Here is a 22,794-nt window from a genome sequence, read left to right on the forward strand (position 1 = left end):
CCAGTGTGTAATTTTGTCTTTTAAACCTAACCTCAAACTGTATTCAGGGCTGCACGATTTGAATGACTTAGGTCTCCGTGCGGTCCCAGCTTTAAAATAAAGACTCCTTAATTTGGCTACTTAATTGTGTGCCAAAACATCTGTTTCTCACTGTTCTGATACAACAGAAGAAAGAAAATAAAAATCAGAGAGAAAAGAAAAGTGAATTAAGAAAAGACAATTTAAAAATGATAGAAATAAAAAGCTGGTTCTTTGAAAAGATAAACAAAATTGACAAACCTCCAGCTAGGCTCACTAAAAATAAGAAAGGGATGATTCAAATAAATAAAATCAGAAATAAAAAAATGTTACAAGGGATAACTTGTATACACAGAATATAAAAATTATTTAAGAATACTATGAAAAGCTATTATATGCCACCAAATTGACAACCTAGCAGAAGTGGACAAATTCTCAGAACCTTCCTAAACTGAATTATGAAGAGTTGGAAAACTTGAATAGGCAAATTACTACTAGTAAGGCTACTGAAAAAAGTGTAATCAAAAACCTTCTAATAAATAAAAGTCCGGGACTAGATGGCTGCACTGGTGAATTCTACCAAACACTAAATTAAGATGATTTAATACCTATCTTTCTCAAATACTTCCAAAAAATTGAAGAAGAGTGAATGCTTTCTAATTGATTTTACGAGGCCAACATTATCAATACCAAAACCAGGCAAGGAGATCACAACAACAAAAATCACAGGCTAATATCTATGATGAAACTAGATGCAAGAATACTCAATAAAATTACTAGTTAATGGAATACAACCCAACATGAAAAGGATCATGCACCACAATCAAGATATGCAAGTATGGTTCAACATCTGCAAATCAAATCAATCAATGTAACCTACCACATTAACAAAATAAGAAATAAAAACCATGATTATCTCAATAGATGTAGAAAAAAAGCCTTTGACAAGATATATCATGCATAATAACTTTCAATAAAATGAGTACAAATATTGACTTACGACCTATGCAACTTACAACCATTCGACTTGATGACCACAATTGCTAGCCTTGATTGCTCTGTCTGGCAGCACAAGTGCCCAGTTGGGTGTACAACAGTGCGGACCCGCTTCTGGCAGCACTACCATCTCCACGTGCACCATTTCAATTGTTATCCCAGACTTGGTACAGCAATTTGTGTTTTGTGTCTTGGATATTTTTCATCAAACCCCTCCCAAGATGTCTACCAAGAGAAAATTGTGTTTGCAAATATTAAACCAGTTGTACTGGTAATGTAGTGTTTTACTTAAACCTGACGAATGTAAAAATAAGAAACAAAATGGTGTAGAGATGATACAAATGGCATAAAATGAACAAAGAAAATTATGATATATAACAATAATGAAAGAAAATTATGATAAAATATGACTTAAAGATTTTTATAACATCATTTCACAGTACTGTACATATAGCCTACTCAACTTACGACCAAATCGTGTTACGACTGGTCTGTCAGAACCAATCGTGGTTGTAAGTTGAGCACTAGCTGTATAGAAGAAAAGTACCACAAAATTGAGGCCATATATGACAAACCTTCATCTAATGTCATACACAACAGTGAAAAATTGAGTGTTCCCTCTAAGATAAGGAACAAGAGGATGACCAAGGATGCCCAGTCTTGACATTATTATTATTTTTTTTAAGTGAGAGGAGGGGAGATAGTAAGACAGACTCCCCGCATGTGCCCCTAACTGGGATCCATCTAGCAACTCCCAGGAAAGCCATCTAGGGCCGATGCTCGAGTACTGAGCTATTTTTAGTGCCTGAGGATAACGCTCTGGCTAACTGAGCCATCCTCAACACCCTGGGCCACACTGGAACCAATCGAGCCACTGGCTGCGGGAGGTAAAAAGGGGTAGAACGGGGAGAGGGAGGGGGAAAGAAGCAGATAGTCACTTCTCTTGTGTGCCCTGATTGAGAATCAAACCTGGGATGTCCATACACAGGGCCAATGCTCTATCCACTAAGCCACCAGCCAGGGCTGACACTATTACTCAAAATAGTACTGGAAATTATAGCCAGAGCAATTAGGCAAGAAAAAATAAAAGACATCCAATTAGAAAAGCACAAGTAAATTTATCACCATTTACAGATAACATGATTTTATACAGAGAAAAAACTATTAAAGGCTCCACCAAAAAAACTGTTAGAGATAATAAATGAATATGGTAATGTTGCAGCGTACAAAATCAATATATAAAAATACGTTGCATTTCTATATATTAACAACAAAATATCGGAAAGATAAAGAAAGTCCCATTTATAATCTCAATATAAAGAATAACTTCCTTAGGAATAAACTTAACAAAGAATTTAAAAGACCTGTACACTGAAAAATACCAGACATTGATGAAAGAAATTGAAGAATATACAAGGGAATAAAAAAATATTCCATGATCATCAACCAGAAGAATTAACATCGTTAAAATGTCCATAATACGAAAACTAGTCTACAGATTCAATGCAATCCTATCAAAATCCCAATGACATTTTCCACAGAAATAAAACAAATCTTCATTTGTATGGAAACAGAAAAGACCCTGAATTTTCAAAGCAATTCAGAGAAGAAAGAACAAAACCAAAGTTATCGCATGCCCTGATTTCAAACTATACTACAAAGTTACAATAATCAAAACAGCATGGTATTGGCAGAAAAAAAGACCAAGGAACAGAACGGAGAGCTTTAAAAACTCCACACATATATAGGCAACTATTTTACAACAATGGAGTCAACACTATATAATAGAGAAAGAAAAATCTCTACAATAAAGGGTGTTAAAAAGAACTGACAGCCATATGCAAAAGAATAAAAATAAACTGCTACCTTAGAACATATACAAAAATTAAGTCAAAATGGATTAAAGACTTGAATGTATGATCTGGAACAATTAAATACAAGGTGGGGCAAAGTAGGCTTACAGTTGTTCATATGGAAAGTAATATAATAATTAATAAATAATACAAGAATAAACTGTGTTTTACTCACAATTGTAAACCTACTTTTGCCCCACCCTATATATAGTAAAAAACATAGGCACCAACCTTCTGGACATTGGTTTCAAAGTGTTTTTGTAAATTTGACTCCAAAGGCAAGAGAAACAATAGCAAAAATAAATAAATGGGACTACTTCTAAATAAAATGCTCTGCACAGCAAAAGAAGCCATCAACGAAAACAAAAAGGCAACTAACCGATCCAAAGAAGATTTTTACAAACAACACCTCCAATAGGGGGCTAATATCCAAAATATATAAAGAACTCATATAACTTAACAAAAAACACAATCTGATTTAAAATGAACAGTGAATCTGAATAGACATCATTCTAAGGAAGACATACAAATGGCAAAGTGGTATATGAAAAGATGTTCAACATCACTAGTTATTACAGAAATGCAAATCAAAACTACCGAGCTATCAACTCACACCTATCAGAATGGGTATTAATGAAATGAAATGTGTTAGAGAAGATGTGGAGAAACAGAACCCTCCTATATATTGTTGGTAGGGTTGTAAATTGCTACAGCCACTCTAGAGAACAGTATGAAGTTTCCTCAAAAAATTAAGACTAGAACTACCACATGATTCAACAATTCCTCTTATGAGTATTTACCCCCCCAAATATTATATTAATTTGAAAAGATATTATGTTGCATTATTTACAATAGCCAAAATCTGAACACACCCAAACTGCCCACTGACTGATGAATGGACAATAAAAATGTGGTAGACCTATAATGGAATATTACTACTCAGCCATAAAAGATGAATGAAATATTGCCATTTGGAACACATGGATGGATTGAGGTTACTATAGTAAGTGAAGTAAGTCAGACAGAAAAGGACAAAAAACAACAACAAAAATACCACGATTTCATTTACATGTAAAATAAAACAAAAAAACTAATGAAAACAAACAAAACCAAATTCATAGATACAGACAACAGAATGTTGGTTACCAGAGGGGAAGGTGAGTGGCAGAGGGTGACTTGGACAAATAAAAAATAAATGTATGAAACAAACAGGAAATAATATATACATATATATTTTCACTACAAGCACCTTTTGTATCTTCTTATACAACTTATATGAGTGCACAAAAATTTACATAGTTTTTATACTGTATCAATGAGCAAAAATAGCCTTTTACAATATAGCTATTAACTTTAAAGATACAACATAATTCTTACAACTATTACAGTAGTTTTCAATTGGTTTTTCACTTAACTCTGAGGTTTGTCAGATAATCATTTATAAACATTGATAATTTTCTTACTTTCTTTTCAATTTCTATAACTTTTATTGCATGTTGCTCCATTATGATAAAAATACTTTGCTCAATTAAACCTCTATTCACATAAAAGTATTACTTTCAAATTATGTCAGCTATTCATATAACAAATACTAAAATAAATAGCATGACCGATACACAATAACTTTATTATTTCTACCTTTAACTATACTTAGCTAAGTACATTTCTGATCAATATAAGAAAACTAAGTAATTTACCATTTTATAATTTAAAGTGAGTGTCACAAATTCAGATGCCTTGAGGAGCCAGAAAAGCAGATATGTGAAGAGCTGTGGAAGTTAAAACAGTCATAAGAATTGTAAGGAAAAGTGCATTGCTACCCAAAGGAATACACTTAAAAAAAATGTCAGGCCAAACAAAACTGGTCTACTCAATAATCTTATAGGCATACCTATTTATTTTGCTCTACAAACATAAGTATAGGATTTAAGAAAATAGAATTACAAGGAAATAATATCTTCTTTAAAAAACCATCTCTGCACACTAATCCTAAAATTAAGATAGTTTTAGAAGAGTGAGAAGTTCAGGCAGGCAAACAGCCTTTTTGTATGAACAGTTAGTAGGACATTTCACAACACAGAGAAAAATACGTATATTTTCAAAGAAAATTCAGGCCCTGGAAGGTTGGCTCAGTGGTAGAGTGTCAACCTGGTGTGTGGATGTCCCAGGTTGGATTTCTGGTCAGGGCACACAGGAGAAGCAAACGTCTGCTTCTTTCCCCTCCCCCTTCTTTCTTTCTCTCTCTCTTTCCCTCCTAGCCATGGCTCAACTGACTGGAGTGCATCGCCCCACACACTGAGAATGGCTCTGTGGAGCCTCTGCCTCAGGTACTAAAAAGAGCTCAGTTGCAAGCATGGCCCCAGATGGGCAGGGCATCAGCCCCAGATGGAGGTCCCCAGGTGGATCCTGATTGGGCACATGAGGGTCTGTCCATCTCCCCTCCTCTCACTTAAAAATTAAAAGAAAATTCAGAGACATCCACAACCATATCAAAATTCCAACTAACCTACAAAACAACCATCATTCAGAACAACCTGAAATCTGGCTTAATGGAAGTCCTACAACTAAGGATGTAATGAAGAAGCTGTACTGAGACTGGCAGGAGGGGCAGAGACTGAAGAATTGGCTGGTTCAACAAACACATGTGATGGATAAAAGTTGGGAGGGCTCAGAGGGCAGATTAAGGTCGGTTGAGGTGCCGGGTGCAGAAGAAAATATTGGGCCCTTTAAATAAAAGACAGGGAAAATAAAAATACATGTTAACCATATTTTTAATTAAATGAAAAAATTATATACTATTAATGTTAAAACTGCACATATGAAACCAAACTTGGTGTCACTAGAAAAAAGTGTAAAGTTGGGGTTTTGTGGGGCCCGTCAGAAGTTAGGGTCCAGGGCATGTGCCAAGTACGTCCGTAGTTAAATCTGCCTCTGGGAGGGCCATCTCAACTGAAGAGGTCCCGCACGATGAGTGAGACACCCCCAGCCCAGGGTTCCAGTGCCAGGAAAAGAAGTCCCCATAACTTCTAGCTGTAAAAACAAGCAAGGATTGAGGCTTAGGAGAACAAAGAACTGCTTGAGTCCTAAGCAGTTCCTATAAAGGACTAGTGCATGGACTTACTTGGACTCACTGCTTCTAAGCACCAGTGCTGGAGCAGCAGCTGGAAAGGCACCAGGGGCATATGAGGAGGAACTGAATTGCCTGGCATCAAGACAAGGGTCGAGTACAGCTTTCTCCTAGACAGAAGTGCAGACACAGGCCTTGGTTGATGAGCCTCCGCCCATACAGCAATCAGGCAGGCGTCCTATCCGAGTCTCTATCATCCTGCCTCACACTGTTCACCTGCCTGGGTGACTTCCTGAGGCTCTACCCAACCCAACTCTCAGGCCCACCCAAGCTGTTTCCAGCAGCTTTTCCATACAAATGGCATCTTTTGGCTCATGTTTCATATTTTCCTAAAAATCTCGCAAACAAGCATCATCAGGCCTTGGCATGCCCCGTACCACTCCAAAGTGGCCGCATGGGCCTGCACTAGCAGCAGCCAGTCTTGATTTGCAGCTTGGCCTCACCTGGGCACCTCCAAGCTCAGCACAGCAAGCAGACATCTGCAGATCACTTTGCAGCTCATGCAGAACACAGGCAGGGGCTGACCTTGTCCTGCATCACCCAGGCGGCTCCAGGGCCAGCACACCCAGTGGACAGCTTCAGACCATGTTGAAGCATCACTACCCAACTACCTCCACAAGTGACACATTAAAGTGGTGAATTCAGTGGGCATGAGTGCCCTGCTGAAGTAAGTCCTGCTCTGCGGTGTGGACCCTGCACAGCTGATTCTCAATGATGGTTGGAGGTCAGTGGTTGGTAGCCAAAGCCAGTCTTTGCAGTTGACTGGCCTGGGGCTAAATCTCTCCACTGATATGCCAACAGTAATCAAGACACAACTACAAGAGGAGGGTGTAGCCCACTCAGGCAGGGGTATACCTCAAGTACCCAGTTTGGGTGATGGGGGTGTTGTGCCACTGGACCCTACAAGACACCTACTATATTAGTCCACTCTACCAAGTCCTGCAGATGCTACTGCTCTACCTAATACATAGAAACAAACACAGGGAAGCTGTCAAAATGAGGAGAAAAAGATATATGCCCCAAATAAAAACAGAACAAAATTCCAGAAAAGAACTAAACAAAATGGAAGCAAGCAATCTACTAGAGGCAGAGTTCAACACACTGGTTATAAGAATGTTCAATGGACTCACTGAGAACAACAGTATAAAAAAGGTGCAGTCAGAAATAAAGGATACACTAACTGAAATGAATAATAATTTTCAGGGAATCAACAGTAGATGGAGCCAAGAATAAAAATAGCAATTTGGAATAAAAGGAAGCAAAAGGCACCCAATCGGAACAGCAAAAGGTTTTTTTAAAAATCCAAATAAAATGAGGACAGTGTAAAGAGCCTCTGGGACAATTTTAAGTGTACCATCATTCACATCCTTGGGGTACCAGAAGAGAGAAAGAAATTGAAAACATATTTGAAAAAATGACAGAAAACACCCCTAACTTGGTGAAAGAAATAGGCACGCAAGTCCAGGAAGCACAGAGAGTTCCAAACATGATGAATCCAAAGAGGCCCCCACCAAGACACATCATAATTAAAATGCAAAAGATTAAAGACAAAGAAAGAGTCTTAAAAGCAGCAAGAGAAAGACAGTTACCTACAAGGGATCTCCCATAAGACCGGCAGCTGGTTTTAGCTGGTTTCTCAACAGAAACATTTCAGGCCAGAAGGATTGGCAAGAAATATTCAAATTGATGTAAAGCAAGGACCTATAACCAAGATTACTCTACGAGCAAAACTTTCATTTAGAAAAAATGGTCAAATAAAGAGCTTACCAGACAAGAAAAAGCTATTATTTCATCATCACCAAATTAGTATTAAAAGAAATGTTAGTAAGTCTTCTTTAAGGAGAAAAAAAAAAGATTAAATGTATGAATAATAAAATAGCAATAAATACATGTCTATCAACGATTACTTTAAATGCAAATATATTAAATAGTCCAATCAAAAGACAAAGAGTGGCTGAACAAAAAACAAAACAAGACCCATATATGTATAATATATATGCTGTCTCTAAGAGACTCACTTCAGATCAAAAGACACACACCAACTGAAAGTAAAGGTATAGAAAAAATATTTCATGAAAATGGAAACAAACAAAACAAAGCAATACTTAGAGCAGACAAAATAGACTTTAAAACAGAGGCTATAATGAGACAGAGAATGACCCAGCAATTTCACACCTGGGTATTTAGCTGAAGAAACCCAAAACACTAAATTGAAAAGAAATATGCACCCATATGTTCACTGTAGCATTATGATAGCCATGATACAGAAGCAACGTAAGTGATCATCAACAGATGAATGTATACAGTGGTGCATACAATGGAATGTGACTTACACATAAAAAAAGAATGAAACCTGGCCATCTGCAACACCACGGATAGACTTAGAGCAAGGGTCGGGAACCTTTCTGGCTGAGAGAGCCATGAACGCCACATATTTTAAAATGTAATTCCATGAGAGCCATACAACGACTCGTGTATGTTATACATTATCCAATAAAAATTTGGTGTTGTCCCAGAGGAAAGCTGTGATGGGCTCCAGCCACCGCAACCATGAACATGAGCATAGGAAATGAATGGATTGTAATACATGAGAATGTTCATATTTTTAACGCTATTTTTTTTATTAAAGATTTATCTGTGAGCCAGATGCAGCCATCAAAAGAGCCAGATCTGGCTCGTGAGCCATAGGTTCCTGACCCCTGACCTAGAGGGTATTATGATCAGTGAACTATTCAGACAGAGAAAGACAAATGCCAGATAATTTCACTTATAAGTGTGTATGGCCTGAGGCCGCCACTGTCATGGCCATGCACATGCATGTTCGCACTGGATTTGGGCAGATGGTAAAGAAACAGTGGACTGGCCCTGGCTGGCTGGCTCATTGGTAGAGTGTTGGCCCAGCGTATGAAAGTCCTGGGTTTGATTCCTGGCCAGGGCACATAGGAGAAGCGCCCATCTGCTTCTCCACCCTTCTCTCTCTCTCCTTTTTCTCTGTCTCTCTCTTCCCTTCCTGCAGCTAAGGCTCCATTGGAGCAAAGTTGGCCAGGGTGCTGAGGATGGCTCCATGGTCTCCACCTCAGGCGTTAGGATGGCTCGGGTAGCAATGGAGCAACGCCCCAGGATGGGCAAAGCACCACCCCCTAGTGGGCATGCCAGGTGGATCCAAGTTCAGCGCATGTGGGAGTCTGTCTCTCTGCCTCCCCACTTCTCATTTTAGAAAAATTAAAAAAAAAAAAAAAAAAGAAAAGAACCAGTGGAGCCAAAAAATGATGGGCCATTCCTTTATTAAAGTCTCGCACTGGCTGTATGAGCAAACAGGCAGGGAAAACACTTTCCTCTCACTCAGGGCTCCCAAAGCCACTGACACATTCTCCAGTTCCATAACCAGGAGAATCTTCTCTGGTTTCTCCTAGACTCAAAGGCCCTACCAGTCTTAGCGGAGTTTGCAAAGCCCCTCAGCTCTGGTTCCCCATCTGCACACCTTCTCTCTCCCTGCCACCATGGCTTCTTCTTCAGCACTCTGCATTCTCTCTGCTCTCCCTGCAAAACTGGCTTCTTCCTCCTCCTCCTTCTCTTCTTTTCAAAACTTTCTGGCAAGAAAACCTCTCCTCCTGCAAACATTAGCAAAACAATGGCCCTTCCCCACAGGAAGGTAATTTGCAATTTCACAGACCACAGATACCTGGCACAGCCCAGCCCCCAATGCAAACTATGTATATAAATGAGCAAACATAAAAATCATATTTTACAAACTTATATGACCAACAAAGTGAAATCTACAAAACAAAATAAGCAAATAAGCAGAACAGAAACAGACTCATAGATACAGAAAATAAACTAATGGTTACCAGAGGGGAGGAGTTTAAAGAAAAGGGTAAAAAAGGTGAAGGGATTAAGAAGTAGAAATTGGGAATTACAGAACTGTCATGGGGACGTAAAGTACAGAATAGAGAATATAGTCAATAATATTGTGGGCCCTGGCTGGTTGGCTCAGTGGCAGAGCGTCCGCCCAGCATGTGAATGTCCTGGGTTCAATTCCTGGTCAGGGTACACAGGAGAAGTGCCCATCTGCTTGTCCATCTTCCCCTTCTTTCTATCTCTCTCTTCCCCTCCCACAGCCAAGGCTCCATTGGAGCAAAGTTGGGCGCTGAGGACAGCTCCATGGCCTCTGCTTCAAGCACCAGAATGGCTCCGGTTGCAACGGAGCAACCCTCAGATGGGCAGATCATCGCCCTCTAGTGGGTAGGCCGGGTGGATCCCACTCGGGCACATGCAAGAGTCTGTCTCTCTGCCTCCCTGCTTCTCACTTCAGAAAAATACAAAAAAAATTTAAATAAATAAATAAATAAATAAATAATATTGTGATAACTATATATGGTGTCAGCTGGGTACTAGATTTATTGGGGTGATCACTTTGTAAGTTATATAAATGTCCAATCACTATCAGGCACGCTCCACGCAGCCCATAACACTTTGCTCAGCCACACCCCCACGGGAAACAGCAGTGATAAAAATTGAGCCATGAACGAAAGTTTGACTAAGCCATGCTAATATAGGGTTGGTAAATTTTGTGCCAGCCACCGCGGTCATACGATTAACCCAAATTAATAGCTATCGGCGTAAGGCGTGTTTAAGGTAATAACCCAAAATAAAGTTAAACCCTGACTAAGCCGTAAAAAGCCCTAGTCTCTGTAAAATAACCCACGAAAGTGACTTTAATAGCCTGAACACACGGCAGCTAAGATCCAAACTGGGATTAGATACCCCACTATGCTTAGCCCCAAACCTAAGAAGTTAAACTAACAAAACTGCTCGCCAGAGTACTACTAGCCACAGCTTAAAACTCAAAGGACTTGGCGGTGCTTTATATCCATCTAGAGAGCCTGTTCTGTAATCGATACACCCCGATAAACCTCACCAACCCTTGCCAAATCAGTCTATATACCGCCATCTTCAGCAAACTCTAAAAAGGATTTTAAGTAAGCACAAACATTACACATAAAAACGTTAGGTCAAGGTGTAACTTATGGGTTGGGAAGAAATGGGCTACATTCCCTATAAAAGGTCATAATTAATATAAACAGATGCTATAATGAAATATATAGCTGAAGGTGGATTTAGCAGTAAATTAAGAATAGAGCGCTTAATTGAATATAGGCCATGAAGCACGCACACACCGCCCATCACCCTCCTCAAACAATACCAATCTAAAATAACCATATTTAAAAGATTCCACTTGCAAGAGGAGATAAGTCGTAACAAGGTAAGTGTACTGGAAAGTGCACTTGGATAACTCAAAGCATAGCTCAATCATAAAGCACCCGGCCTACACCCAGGAGATACTACGACTACTGAGTTGCTTTGAACTAATTCTAGCTCGAACCTGCAAAACTCAACTAACACCTACAATTAAAACAAAACATTTACACAAATAAAAGTATAGGAGATAGAAATTATATTTGACGCTATAGAAAAAGTACCGCAAGGGAACCATAATTTAAAAGTAAAAAAAAGCAAAGCTTACCCCTTTTACCTTTTGCATAATGATTTTACTAGAAAAATTTTAGCAAAGAGAACTGAAGCTAAATACCCTGAAACCAGACGAGCTATCTAAGGACAGCCCAAAGGGGCAAACTCATCTATGTAGCAAAATAATGAGAAGATCCTTAGATAGAGGCGACAAACCAACCGAGCCTGGTGATAGCTGTACACCCAAAACTAATATAATATTGTAAGTCAACTGTAATGGAAAAATTAAAAATTTTAAAGCATCTTTTCCAACCAAAATTGTATGAAACTAAAAATCATACCATATAAAAACTGGAAAAAACAAACAGATGGAAGCTAAACGACTTGTTTATAAATAATCAATGGTTTAAGGAGGAAATTAAAAAAAAACAAAAAACTCCAGATAAATTAAAATGGCTCCAAAATCTATGGAACACAGGAAAAGCAATTCCGAGAAGGAAATTTATTCAATACAGGCCTATCTCAAGAAACAAGAAATATCTAAATAAACAATCTTATCTTATACCAACAGGAACTAGAAAAATAACATAGCCCAAAGTTAGTAGAAGAAAGGAAAGTAGGTAAAGACCAAAGTAGAAATAAATAAAATAAAGAGTAAAAATTAATAGAAAAGATCAATGGAAACTAAGAGCTTATTCTTTATAAATATAAACAAAATGTATAAACCTTTAGCTATAGACTCATCAAGATAACAAGGAATAAAATAAACTCAGAAATTATACATATAATTAACATCACAGAAATACAAAGAATCATAAGTGAATACTATAAATTATACACTAGCAAACTGGCCAACCTAGAAGAAACAGATAAATTACTAGAAATATATAATTTTCCAACCCTGAATCAGGAAGAAACAAAAGTCTGAGCAGACCAATTACTAGTAACAGCATTGAATTAGTAATCAAAAAACTTCCAACAAACAGAAGTCTAGGACCAGGTGGCTTCACAGGTGAAGTATATCAAATATTTTAGAAAAATTAATACCTACCCTTCTCAAAATATTCCAAAAAATTGAAGAGAAAGAAATACTTACAACTCATTCTACAAAGGCCAATGTTACCCTGATATCAAAACAAGGCAAAGACTACAAAATAACTAAATTACAGGCAAATATTCCTGATGACCATAGATGCAAAAATTCTCAAATATTAGCAAATCAAATTCAACAACACATTAAAAGGATCAAACACTATGATCAAATTTATTCCAGGACTTATTCCAGGAATGCAATAGTTCAATAAATGTAATTCAACACATTAACAAAAGGATAAAAATCATAATGATTTTAACAAGATGTAGAAAAAGCATTTGACAAAATTCAACATCCATTTATAATTAAAACTCTCAAAGTGGAAAAAGAGAAAACATATCTCAACATAATAAAGACCATATACGACATACTCACAGCAATCATCACCTCAATGGTGAAAAGCTAAAAGTTTTTCTACTAAAATCAAGAATAAGGTAAGGATACCAACTCTCACTTTTATTCAAAATATTGGCAGTCCTAGCCACAGCAATCAGACAAGAAAATAAAAGGCATACAAATTGGAAAGGAAGAGGTAAAACTGTCACTATTTGCAGATGATACTATGTATAGAAACCCTGAAAGCCTCTACCAAAAGACTGTCACAGTAAATGAATTCAGTAAAATTGCAGCATAAAAAATTAACATACAGAAATCAGTGGTATTTCTAAGCCCTGGCCGGTTGGCTCAGCGGTAGAGCATCGGCCCGGCGTGTGGCAGTCTCCTATTTGATTCCCAGTCAGGGCACACAGGAGAAGCGACAATCTGCTTCTCCACCCTTCTCCCTCTTCTTCCTCTCTCTCTCTCTTCCCCTCCTGTAGCTAGGGCTACATTGGAGCAAAGTTAGCCTGGGCACTGAGGATGGCTCTATGGCCATCACCTCAGGTGCTAGAATGGCTCCAGCAGAGATGAAGTGGTGCCCCATATGGGCAGAGCATCGCCCCTGGTGGGTTTGCCAGGTGGATCCCAGTTGGGTGCATGTGGGAGTCTGACTGACTGCCTCCCTGCTTCTACCTTCGGAAAAATACAAAAAGAAATCAGTGGTATTTCTATACATAAATAATGAATTACCAAGAAAGAAAAATTAAGGAAACAATTCCATTTACAACTGCATCCAAAACCAACCTACCACCCAATCAACCAACCAACCAACCAATCCTAGAAATAAACTTAAACAAAGAGGCAAAGGAAAATTATAAGACAATGAAGAAAGAAAATGAAGACAACACAAATGAAAGGAGATTAGAAGAATTAATATCGCTCAAAAAGCCACACTACCCAAGTAATCTATATATTCAATGAGGAAATAATCCTAAAATTTATATGGAACCACAAAAGTCCACAAGAGTAATCCTGAGAAAGAATATAATTGGAGGTATCACTCTCTCCGATTTCAAGCTATACTAAAAACAGTACGATACTGGCACAATGAAATAGAATATAAAGCCCAGAAATTAACTTCCTGTTATATGGTGAATTAGTCTACCACAAACAAGGCAGCAATATACAGCAAGGAAAAGACAATCTCTTCTATAAATGGTGTTAGAAAAACTGTACAGATAGATGTATGCCAAAAAATAAAGCTGGACCACTTTCTTACATCATGTACAAAAATAAACTCAAAATAAAGACTTATATGTAATATCTGAAACCATTAAACTCTTAGAAGAAAACAGGTAGTAAACTCTGAACGAGGGAGAGGAAGGAGAACTCTTGCTTGAGTTCTGAACATTACCCATCATCATCATCATCATCATCATCATCATCATCACCATCCTGATAGTCCATAGCATGAGCAAGAACGTGAGGAAGACACACGCCAGCAACATCTACAATGCTTACATCATTTGGTTGACTCCTACAAAGCCTCCCTGACCCAGCCCACACTGACTAAAAAGCACCAAACTCAGTTAAGTCTTCACACTTCCCTTCAGATATTCACATCTAGAAATCACTCTGCAAATACTCTGCAATAACCAATGAGGGCAAAGCAGAGAACTGCACCAAGCAGAGTTGACCTTCAATTATGCCTTATATCCCAACCTGATGTACTCAAATTATATAATTTTTTGGCTGTAATAATTGTTTGTTTACATGCCTACTTATTCCCCATCCCATTAGAGACTATGTCTGCTTTAAGAACAGAGGCATTCCTTAGCCATCATGAGATCATCAACACAGTACAGTACCTGACATATGGCTCAGTCAATAAATGTCCCTAGAATGGAAGATTGTGTTTATTAATACTCTAGATATAAATTCCAACCACATAGTTTGAATGTCTTTGTCTACAAAGGTCCTTCCCCCTTTTTTCTTTTTTTAAACATTCTGTGGATAGCAAATGTATTGTAAAACCCATCTTATTCTTTCTTAGGAGAGCTTTTAATCTGTAATTAAGTACCTGATATGTTATTATATATCTAATCACATTTTTACATAAAATCTTTAGGAAAATAGCTAGGTAAAAGAAATGTGCTGTAGTGAGGAGACCAGTGGACACATAGAAGCTAGGTAACCTGGATGTGGTTATTACCAGTGACTCTGAATATGTCTTCTCTGGCTTTCAGTTTCCTCATGTATAAAAATAAAAGAATAAAGCACAATCTCTAAGCACCCTTAAAATGTTCATCTTCTTTAATCTATTAGTGCTTTAATCTATGAGGGCTTCATTAACGAAGAAGTAAAAGGTAGGAGGCATGTACCTCTTTGCTAAAGATCAAACTAAATTATCCTACCAATATTCATTTAGTACTTCAATTCTACAAGCAAAATTAAGTAAGTGCCAAAAAGAGAATCTCCTTTTGAAATCAAGAACTTGACATTTCAATTCTAGTAATTCCACACTAGAAGCAAACGTTTCATCACACATCACAGACACTGACATAATAAAATATAAGCTTACCTGCCAGGAAACTGCTCCCAAAACAGCAGTTGCAAGAAGACTAAAAAATACTAACTGCTCTGAAATTAAGCAAAAATGGCGCATCCCTTTGGATGCCATGATTCTATCAAGGCTGTTGTTATCTACTCTGTGGGTAAAATACACTTTATGGCAGTCATTTAACTTGGTATGGAATCCCCAAAGAGTTAAAAGAAATATAATATGGCAAATCATCCAGAAAATTCCAAAAATGGAAAAGCCTGGTATCACAAAATACCAGAGATGAGTGTCTCTAAGTTTAAATGCTGAAAGAATAAAAAATGTAAGCTCAATCATTCCAGTGAAAATGACTGAAAGTCTTCTGCAAATTCTTCCACGGTACAAAAAAGGTTTCCACCTCTCAGTCACTGAAAGCCCACTGAAGTAAATGTCAAGGAAAGGGTCAATTACCAAGCAAATAAAAAAACATGCAAAAGCAACTGGATTTTGGGGATTTTCAAATGAGGAGAAAAACAGTAAGACTACAAAAATAACTAAGTTGAAAATAGCTAGGAAAGACTTCATTCTCAGGTCAATAATCAGCATGGCCAAAGCTACAACAAGTAAAATGACACTGAGAGACTTCTCCACCAACATAGTGGTGCTGGCGATGGCAAATCCAACAAGTTCCAGAAACTCAACTGTGGTAAGTAAAGTGGGTCGATGACGGACATAACCAGAAATCCTCTCCACCAAAGCACATAATATCCTTAATACTATAGAACTTAGAAGCAAATATTTGGTTGATTCTTCTTTCACATCATTTTTAAAGAATGAATTATCAAGAAAGCATAGGAGGCCAAGCAAGAATCCAAACCAAAGATTGGAGAGACTTAAACTTGCTGCTTCCATTGAAAAATAATAATAGAGTATGCTGGCAATTCCAAGAACAAAAAGACCAAGAATAAAAATTACCAAAAGTAAAGAATTTGCTGTTTTTTCCCATCTTACATAGAGACCTAAACAAATAGCAACCAGTAAATTGATTCTGGCTAAATAGCCAAGATAACGCACTGAAGAATGCATGTTCACTTCTCTGTTTACTTCTTCCAGTCTTGTCATTGCTAAATAGAGACAATGACTAAAGCAATAACGCAGTGATTTACACATGAAATCTGGCAATTTGAGCTTTCTGCCCACGTTACAAAAATTAACTGCTTATAGTTCATCCAGCAAATCCCAGGTATCCGTAACTCCTATTTCAGCATTTTCTCTGGTGGAATTTTTGTTTAGTGATCTAAAAAGAAGAAAAAATATTTCAGTGTTAATTTGATATAATTTACCTTTCACATGTAGCTTCTTTATACAAAATAATGAATAACAGAAATAAAAGTTTCTTCTGTAACCCAGTTTAAAATGTGACTTGCTTATACCTTAATGGTAATTGTCTCTGACTTAAAAATTCAGCAGTTTCTCCAAACCAAAAGGGCTGTGCTCTCTATTCATCATATGCCAGGATTGTATGACTAAATGATCACCAATGAAACTGTTTTCCCAGAAGTGGTGAGGAATTTGCCTAATTAGTTCTTACTCCAATATCTGGTTTTTCAACAACACTCAAATGTGAAATAGTCTACTTAGCTTAGATTGTAGCAGATGGGTTTGGCACAATGAAAACCTACTCAGATCTTCAACAAAATGATTTGAAAAGCACCACCAGTACAGTAGTAATGAGCGATCATTACTACTTGCCTAAAATCCTTTACATCTTTTTATAAGGCAACTCTAAAATGCTGCAAAAAAACTTAGTCTTTACATTGTTTAACTAATAAACTTTCTAGAAGCAAAGTTTAACTGTAGTAAAGTTACTCAGTTCCTAACGATGACCCCTAATTCTCCCTGCACTTTACCTCTACAACATTACTTTATCAAATCTACTTTCCAAATCTAAGTACTACCACTGAAACAAACCAATTCCTGACTTTTCTAGGCAAAACTGAAAAGTTGGAATGCTGACCAATAGTTATTATAAATTAAAAACTTAATTTTACATTTAAAAAGTTACCACAATTTGTTAGAGTACCAGATTTTATTTCAATCTTAAGTGCCCCAGAAGTTCCACTTAAAACATGACAGTGGTCAAAATGGTTTAATTATTTACTAGGTAATTCTTCAATTTTTCAGAACTGTTCCATGCAATGGCTTATGATCACATTGAATATCCATGGAGAATTCAACGAGATAGAAATTCAAAAAATAACTAGTTTGTGATCAGCTTACTTATACTCCAATAATGGGACATAAAAATTAAAAACACAACAGGAACATGAGAAACCTGGAATAAATCCTTAATTACCCATTTGGCTGGAGAAGAATGTCACTGGGTAACCTTAGGGTGTCTGGGAGGTTCCAAGTATGTATTATTACTAACTCTATTTCTATATGTACAACAAGTATTTTTTACAGCCAAATCTATTTAACTAAGAACTGTAAATGGTTTTCCTCAATTATATTTTCATTCAATAATTTCCCAAGATACCACACACCTCTAAAGAAAATATCTTCCATTGGTATATTTTGGTTTTATCTTTTCATTTAAATATGAGAAACTGGTAAAATATAGAAAGCATTGCATTCTTTAACATCACTTCTCTGTGTTAAATTCATTCAACAAATATGTTGAAATATATATCCTCAAAGGGTTGATTGTAGAGTGTGGGCTTAGATAACAGAAGATTGCTGGAGAAAAAAAAAAATCAAACTCTAGGCTAAATGATTGCCACTCCACCACAGACATCCTTCTGTATTTCCCTGGTCAATGCTCTACCCCTTCTGTGATTATCAAAACCTCTCTTCCCTGTCTTCAAACTCTGACACCCACTTCCCACTGCATTCTCAACAGATGACTTTACCTCCAAAAGAATATGTGATCAGAATGGAGTTGACTTAAGATTCCAACTCCACAAACCCACCTTTACGTTTATCTCCTGATGCAAGAAAAGAAAGGTGTCCCCTCCCTGACACTAAATTTCAGACATACCAGGTATCCCTTCCCCTCTGCATCTTCCAGAATTTTACACTTCTCTCTCTTCAAAATCCCACTCTTCTCTTTATCCATTAGAATTAATGGCAAAGCTCTTTTCAAAAACAAGAAAAACAGGACAAAAAAAACCGCACCCAGAACAAAACAGTAATACTCACTCAGCCCCATTGTCTCTGTCAAGTTCAATCTTCTGTACTTTTGATAGTTAATATTTGATTGCTTCACTCTTCCCACTACTGAAGTACGGTTTCCACCCCACAACAGTCAACTGCTTTGCCAAGTTAAATTCCTAAATCCAATGAGTACTTCTCACTCGTTAAGCTGTACATTCTTTGAACAATCTATCACACTGTTGACTCCTCTCACCTTCTGAAACCCGTCCTACCTTTAGCTTCCAAAGACCCATCTCTAGATTTTCTTCCTTATTTATTGATCACTCCTTCTGTCTTGCAGGCTGTTCATTCTCAATCCAACCTTTGGATATTCAATACCAAACCTAGGCTTTTCTCCTACTACATACTTTCTATGAGCAATCTCATCAATTTCCATATCTTCAGTTATTATCTCCCCCTAAGTATACCTATATATTAATAGAAAAGCACTAGCTCAGTTCTGCATTGTTAATAGACGTAATAATCTAGAAAAAAGTAAATGTCAACATATAAATAAAGTAAAGCACATCTGCACCGGATGTGAATAACTCTCCTGCCTTGTGAACTTCCTCTTGAACACTGTATTCCAGCCACAGTGATCTTTCAATACTTTCAATGCTATTCCCTCTCCAGGTGTACTCTCTTCCTTCCGCCTTGACCCACCCCAGTCGTGTACTAGCTCACTCCTCCTCTTCAGGTCTCAGCTTAAATGATTTTCTTAGGAAGACCACTTCTGACCCATATACACGATCCCTGTACTTCCTCTATAATAGCAAAATATTGATCATGACTTGTCTGCATTTTTCACTAGATCACAGGGTCTCTGAAAATTTGTCTTTAATGTGATATGCTCAGTGTCTTGCAAAGTCTGGTACCAAGTAGGTATTTTACAAATACTTGAAAAAATAAAGACTAATCCAGAAATAACTATAAAATGTCAATCGTTGTAAAACCCTAATTAATACATAAAGACAATAATCAAGTTGCCTAATATCCCGCAGCTAGTTAAGTAGTAGTAGAGCGAAGGGAGTCCATGAGTTTATGGATTGTTTTCTCTCTTGGCCTTACTCCAGCCTTCACTTAATTCATTTGAATTCCTCTAAATCAGTAAATTCCCTTCCATGCCTTACCTTATAGGGAATGGCTCACTAGGGAGTCCAAGACACCCTATCACTTGCATCGTCCTTCAACTCTAAAACTATTTCCGTTCCATCAGGGGGAATTGTCAAAAGAACCATACTGAGCGGTCGGAGAATTCCAGTGCTGCGGGTCTATAAATTCATTAAACTCTCTAGGTCCATTTCATAAAAGGAGAATGGCGCCCCTAATATTAAATACCTCAGCAACAGGGCAGCTTTAGCAATTCTTGATTTCTGCCTCCTTCCAGCAAGACGGGGAGGCAGAAGGCGCCCGGCAATCCCCAACCACCTCCGCACTGTGGGAGAAGGCGACGCCAACCGGGCGCCCAGCCCAGGGGGGAAATGCTGGGGGACACCACCTTCCATTCTCCACGTCGGCCCTCCGCCCACGAACTTCTCTCCAGCAGGTGTCCTCCCTCGGCCCCGGGAAGTCCGCTGGGCAGAAGCTGGGGCCGGACCACGCGAGCCTGAAAGGTGCCTGTGCCCAGGTCCCGCCGCCCGTTGTTCAGCCCTCAGCCCTACCTGACTCGGCCGCTGCCACCAGCGCTGTGCACTCTCGGAGCCGGCTCTGGGGCAACACAGTAAAGCGGGGACCCTAGGGTTGTGCCCGAGACTCGGGACGGGGGCAGGGGCGGGGTCGGGCCGAGAACAGACCAATCTCTGGAAACTTACTGAGATCCAGGCCCCGCCACAGCCGCCATGTTCCCACCACCAACCACGCTGGTACGGAAGCCGCGGGAGCCAAACCGCTCGGCGCGCTCCTCCCGGAAGCAGCCCCTCCCCCCAAACCCGTGGCTGTTTGATCGCGGGTGTTCCCCACGCCCCGCGAGCACCCAACTAGGGCTAAGCGCGGCCTCCCTTGCCACCGAGACCTGGAATAAGCGGCAGAGAACAGGGAGCGGAAAGACCACGAAGAATCACAGTAGTGTCCATCAAGCGTCTAGGCCACCGCATCGGGCTGGACCGAAACTGGGGCAGGATGGCCCCACGCGGATTGAAAATACTGCAGGAGACGTTGCTGCTCTTTAATACCTTTCGAATAATATATGCCTTTGTGTCCATCGAACAGCTAAAGCCCAAGCTCCTTAGGCTCGTCTTTATAGCTCTTCTTGCTACCTTTTCTGACTCGAGACTCCCTTTAATATACCCCATCCACGGACAACCTCTACTGTCCTGTTGCATTCTCCCAACTTCCCCTTGTGCCTTACACGTTAAACCAGCTGCAAATCCTGAGGTGTCATCAAACTCCAAGGATGACGTTCATTTGCACTCTGAATGCACAGAAGAAATGTAGGGATTGTGGAGAGAACAGCTGTTATATGCTTGCTGCTGGTTTCCCCACTGCAAATACTTGGCAAGTTTAGTGCGAGAATGTGGCAGAAAGCCACGTGTGTGTCTCTATGAAAAGCTATGGGTGCTACTTCAGGGTGGTGATACTCCCAGATCGCTCTCCCACTGAGAGGTGCAGTTCTCTGATTCCTTCAGTGCCTAACTTGAGGGCTGGTATTCCTGATCCTTGCAGTAAGGCCAGGCAGGTTCACGTTGGATTTGGGCAGATGGTAGAGAAACCGCAGAGCTAGAAAGTGTTGGGCCATTTCCATTTAGTAGAGTCTCCCAACGGCAGATGAGTAAACTGGCTGGTAAAAAACCACTTCTCGGCCAGTTGGCTCAGCGGTAGAGCGTCGGCCTGGCGTGCGGGGGACCAGGGTTCGATTCCCGGCCAGGGCACATAGGAGAAGCGCCCATTTGCTTCTCCACCCCCCCCCCCTTCCTCTGTCTCTCTCTTCCCCTCCGCAGCCAAGGCTCCATTGGAGCAAAGATGGCCCGGGCGCTGGAGATGGCTCCTTGACCTCTGCCCCAGGCGCTAAAGTGGCTCTGGTTGAGGCAGAGTGATGCCCCCTGGTGGGCAGAGCGTTGCCCCTGGTGGGCATGCTGGGTGGGCGCATGCGGGAGTCTGTCTGACTGTCTTTCCCCGTTTCCAGCTTCAGAAAAATACAAAAAAAACCCCAAAAAAACACACACACACACAAAAAAAACCACTTCTCACAGCAGCAGGTGAACAAACAGCAGAATGAACAGCAAAAATGGCCCCTCACAGTGGCAGGCAAGCAATCTGCAATCTGCCATCCGCTGATGGCAGGCATCAGTTGCCTTACAGAGATTATACATACATGGCGCTGCCACATGCTCACACATTAATCAGGTAAAGTATAAGCGAGCAAGCCCAACACAGCTGTTTTCCAAACACTTGCCCTGCACTGCAAAATCGGATTTTCTTTGCTTATTCCCCTGCCCATCTCTGAAAGCTTCCAATAAATGGGTAATGGCCCAAAGCTTTCCAGCTTCTCAGTTCCTACCATCTGCCGGATTTTAATGTGAACCAGCCTGGCCTTGACCACCAGCATTACAGGGATATAATCTGGAGGCAGCGTGTCACAGCAGCCATGGAACAGGACAGTCTTGGGGTTTGAATCCTGGTTCTTCCCCTTCCTGTATGCAACCTACAGTTCTCCATCTAAAAATGATAACGAAACCTTTCTTGCAAAGTTGTTGTGACTAGTTAGTGAAACTATTATTTTTTCTGGCATAAGGTAGGCACCAGAAAGGTATGAATTTTCCTTCCCTCTGTTGGGAAAACAGCTGTGTTAGTCTTGCTCACTTGCACTTTGCTTGATTAGTGTGTGAGCATGCGGCAGAACCACGTGCGCATAGCCTGTGTAAGGCTACTGTGCTTTGACTCAGGGTAGATTACAGATGGTTTGCTCACCATTGTGAGAGGTTGTTTTACTGTTCATTCGCCGGCTGCCATGAGAAGTGGTTTGCCCCTGCCTGTTTGTTCCTCTGCTGTTGCAATACTCTATTAAATGGCAATGGTCCAATGCTTCCCCACTCCGCAATTCCTTTACTGTCTGCATGAATCCAATGGGAAGCTGCCTGGCCTCGGCCACTACAATACATATGGTGTAGTGGGCAGGATTCAGATCAGATGGGTGTAGAGCCACCAACATCCTTAAAGGATGGAATAGAGGAGTGGCTGTTCCCTGAGC

At 39.5% G+C, this 22,794-nt stretch overlaps 1 protein-coding gene across 2 annotated transcripts in view; it reads right to left on the minus strand.

The window, feature by feature from the left end:
* The window catches only part of TMEM168 (transmembrane protein 168), a 52,867-nt gene extending 32,397 nt beyond the window's left edge, over positions 1-20,470 (minus strand). Inside the window, exons 1-2 of one of the 2 annotated variants that reach the window (XM_066262140.1) lie at positions 20,420-20,470; positions 15,456-16,710 (exon numbers count right to left, since the gene is read on the minus strand). In XM_066262140.1, coding sequence (XP_066118237.1) covers positions 15,456-16,583 — 1,128 coding nt within the window. In that variant the 5' untranslated portion in view covers positions 16,584-16,710; positions 20,420-20,470. The other variant, XM_066262141.1, reaches the window with a different exon arrangement.
* Between the last annotated feature and the right edge of the window lie 2,324 nt (positions 20,471-22,794).

The sequence above is a fragment of the Saccopteryx bilineata genome, chromosome 2 (genome assembly GCF_036850765.1).
Source record: "Saccopteryx bilineata isolate mSacBil1 chromosome 2, mSacBil1_pri_phased_curated, whole genome shotgun sequence".
NCBI lineage: Eukaryota > Metazoa > Chordata > Mammalia > Chiroptera > Emballonuridae > Saccopteryx > Saccopteryx bilineata.